Source organism: Cariama cristata, unplaced genomic scaffold (assembly GCF_000690535.1).
Source record: "Cariama cristata isolate BGI_N322 unplaced genomic scaffold, ASM69053v1 scaffold45316, whole genome shotgun sequence".
NCBI classification, from domain to species: domain Eukaryota; kingdom Metazoa; phylum Chordata; class Aves; order Cariamiformes; family Cariamidae; genus Cariama; species Cariama cristata.
In genome coordinates, this window is record NW_009623526.1 from 1377 (window position 1) to 4885 (window position 3509).

The 3509-nt window shown below is 48.4% G+C and overlaps 1 protein-coding gene across 1 annotated transcript in view; it reads left to right on the forward strand.

Annotated features, from left to right (window-relative positions):
• Positions 1–645: 645 nt before the first annotated feature.
• The window catches only part of LOC104163673 (glutamate-rich protein 6-like), a gene marked incomplete at its 5' end in the record, with an annotated part of 6837 nt that continues 3973 nt past the window's right edge, over positions 646–3509 (forward strand). Inside the window, 5 exon segments of the mRNA XM_009702751.1 lie at positions 646–705; positions 708–781; positions 783–915; positions 2182–2279; positions 2357–2514. Coding sequence (XP_009701053.1) covers positions 646–705; positions 708–781; positions 783–915; positions 2182–2279; positions 2357–2514 — 523 coding nt within the window.

Genomic DNA, 3509 nt, shown 5'->3' on the forward strand with positions numbered 1-3509 from the left:
GAAGAGGAGGCTATGGCGGCTGGTGTGCTGGCCACGTGGATGCTCAGACAGGTGGGGATGTATATGGGAGAGCAGACGGTTGTGCACCTGGGGTGGCTGGATGGCAGTAGCGCTGCCCGCCGAGAGGGAACCTGGGACTGCTGAGGACAGCGACAGACACCCGGTCAGCTGGGATGTGCCCCATCACCCCAAAGGCCCAAGAACCCTGCTTTGCACTCACGCAGTATGGACTGCGCTTGGAAATGAGAAAAAAAACTTCACTCGTCTCTACAGCTCTTTCTTCTTGGGGCAGGAGAGGCTGGAAATGCTTTAGAGAGTAATGCAACATTAGGTTAGTGCTACGAGTCACTGACCCTAAGCAAGAAGCTGACTCGGTGACTTCAGTGGGATGATTTTGTAAAGCCCTGATCCAATGTCAGTGCCCAGTTCAGTCCCTCGGGCATTTGGGAAGGGTTACACCCAGATCCAGAGCTGCCCTTCTGAAAGCACAGGACCAAGTCTGGCAAGAAGGTCTCGGGCAGCAGCTGATGGGGTTGGTGAGAAAGGGCTGGCATGCTGAAAAAGGAACAAATGTGTCCGGAAGATAAGCTTTCTGAGGACGCAGCACTACTGTGCAGTAATTCTCATTATCACTGTTACTTGCAGCCCTGTCAGAAGAGTTCAGCAGCTTAGATGTTTTGTGTGACATGGAGGTAAGGACTCACGCAGGTTGCAAATATACTTTTTATGCTTAATGGTTTTACCTCTGAACAGAGATATGACTCCACATTGCTTTTGGTATTTTCCACTTTGAGTTCAAAGAAGACTCTGTGAAGCCGTTCAAGCAATCTCTGCGCTCGCTCCCCTCCGTTGGCCTGCCTACCCTTCTGGCCTACAGACCCGAATCGCTGCGAGCAAACGTACAGACTGAGGTGAGTCGGCGGTGGGTGTTCCTGACTGTGTGGCTTTTTTTGTTTATTTTAATTGCTATCATTCCCATGTAGGAAAAATAAAAATAACGCCCTTTGCCAAGCCAGTGCAGGAGTTCCTTTATGAAAGAGTTTCCTTTTGTGAGGCTGTTGAAACGATGCTTGTTGTGCACACCTAAACAGCAAGAGGCTGTGCCACTTGCCTCTCCCCACCGCTGCACCCTGCGTTGAGAATTTCCTGGCAGAAGATTTTGTCCTTTGGCTAAAAGAGAGATACAAAATTTATGTAGATACTAGGTATACAGTCAAAGAATACAAGCGGGGCATGGAGTTCCCTGTAACGTTTAGGAGAGCAAAGTCGTCCAAGAGCGTTAATCCTAGGCGTGAGGTGGGAAGCAAGGGAATTTCCAGGAGCTGCGCTTCAGAGAAGCCAGGTATTTCAAATTAGTATGTTCAGAAAAGGATTTGAATGAAAGTGCTAAACACGTGGTACAGTAAATGAAGTGTAAGTAAGTGAAGCGCAGCAGCTAAGTGGCCCGGAGCAAGTACCCTTCGCCCCTTGCCGCTGCTGCTGGAGGGCTGCGCTCTCCCCGCCGAGGAGCGCTGAGCTGGGTCTGCTGCCCTTGGGAGCGGCGGTGTCAGACACGGAATTCAGCACCCTGCTCTTGGCAGCTGCGTCTTCTATAGCTCAGCTTCAAAATGTGTTTTCAAAACATAGGTATTTCTTTTAGAATATCTAGTACCCATCCTCAAAATAGAATCTGCAGCAGCCCTGACTTGCATCTGGTCAAATACGCTCAGCTCTTCTGTCAACAAATCTGCTGGTGGTTCCTCATGAAATACCCCCCCGATTTTCCTATGACCAACAGTGCAGCAATCTGGGAGCTTTTTCTCTCCAAAGCCCCAAGCAATGTATTTGAAAGGGTTAATGCATCACAGTACTCGACTAACCATAGCGTTCTGCACGCTCTGAAGCTTTCCCTTGGAAGGAACGGGTCTCATAAACACTACAGTCATTCCATTATTTTGAGGGTTTTATTTATTTATTAACGACAGATTGGCTTTTCTTTTTGGTGGTTTCCTGAACCCAATGTTTTGAGTTAAATCATTCCAAGATATCACAGACACAGATCTGGTTTAGCTGCTCTTACACGCTTTATAACATTGCATTTTCAGCAGAGCCCTCTTTCCCCAAGACAAAATGAGGATTTGCGTGCTGATACCGTGTTTCTGTCCTCCCAGTGTTCTCTCTCCCCGCCTCCACTTCAGAAAGAGGAGGACTCGGCTCCGAGGTGCGAGTACTGTGGCAGCCTGCTGAAGCCGTTCCCTTCCTTCGAAGGCGTTTGCCCACCCTCACGGGAGTATGAATCAGTAAGCTGGTGGGGAAGGTTGGCAGAGGTTTGCTGTGGAAAGGCCCGCTCTCGTGGCACTGCTCTTCTTCCTTTCAGAAATTCTGCTGTGACCGTAATCGAGACCTCCACGAGTTCCTCGTAAATGAGAGGAAGACCCACGAAGGCGCCTGGAGCGTTCCCATTGCTCTCGGCCCCCACGAATCCCACGGCAGCGAGGCCGACGGGCTGCTGTCGGAGGAGAGAGCATCCCAGAGGTACCGTGAAACGACTGCAGGGAGAGCTGGGGTCGGGTCTGTGTAAGGAACAACAGGCGACCCCGGAGGGAAAAGAAGCCTTAAGAAAATGGAACTGCAGCAAGAGGGAATGAAAGAAGAAAAAAAATTTGCTTTAGGCAACACAAGCTTATATTCTCTCTGGACCCTCGGCTTTTCTCTTACCAGGCTGTATTAGAAGGTGGTGAGGTATGTGCTACATAAAGCATTAGTTCTGCTGCTGACAGACGTAGTATCTAAAGACAGGTAGAGCCAAAGCCATAATTGCATCTGTGGGAGACAGAACATTTGGGTCTAGCTTTCACCTCAGGTGCTGAAACAACGCTTGAATTTGTATTTCTCTGTTTTGCTGCATAAACGGTGACATGCATTTGGATTCCAATTTCCAGAGTCACAAGAACTCTCCAATTTGACTTCTGCTGGGCTGTTTAGCAGGAGGCCCAAAGCCTATACAAATACCTAAGCCTATGGCATCGGCGTAAGGAAGAGTAAGTCCGTATACCTGGAGGTAAACCGTTAGTTTCCTTGAAGATCCTTTGCAGTCTGACGGTGCGAGTACCTCATGTTACGTACGGAGCATAAACCAAAGCCGTTGTCAGTCACTGTCAGATTCACAGGAAGCTAGGTAAGGAGAATAGTGAAAATATTCTTGGAGATTAGCTGTCTCCTTGATCTTGTGGGCAGCTCCCCTGCTCTTTTACATAAAATTGTGATACAAATCCATTGCCATGTTTCGCTCTGCTGTCAGTAGAGCTGATGCCATTGCAACCGTGGGGTCTGTTCACTGACATCTCGGTACGGGAGCAATTCCTTTTTGCTGAGGTATTCTTATTTCAGTGGTATTCCGTTGCCTGTAACTCTTATTTGCAATTATGCAAGTGGAGGTAAAAACAGGTTCGGAAACTTGTGTTCCTACAGCAAGGATATCCATTACTTCTAGCTTTCAAAACAAGATACATGAAACGTATAGCAGGAAT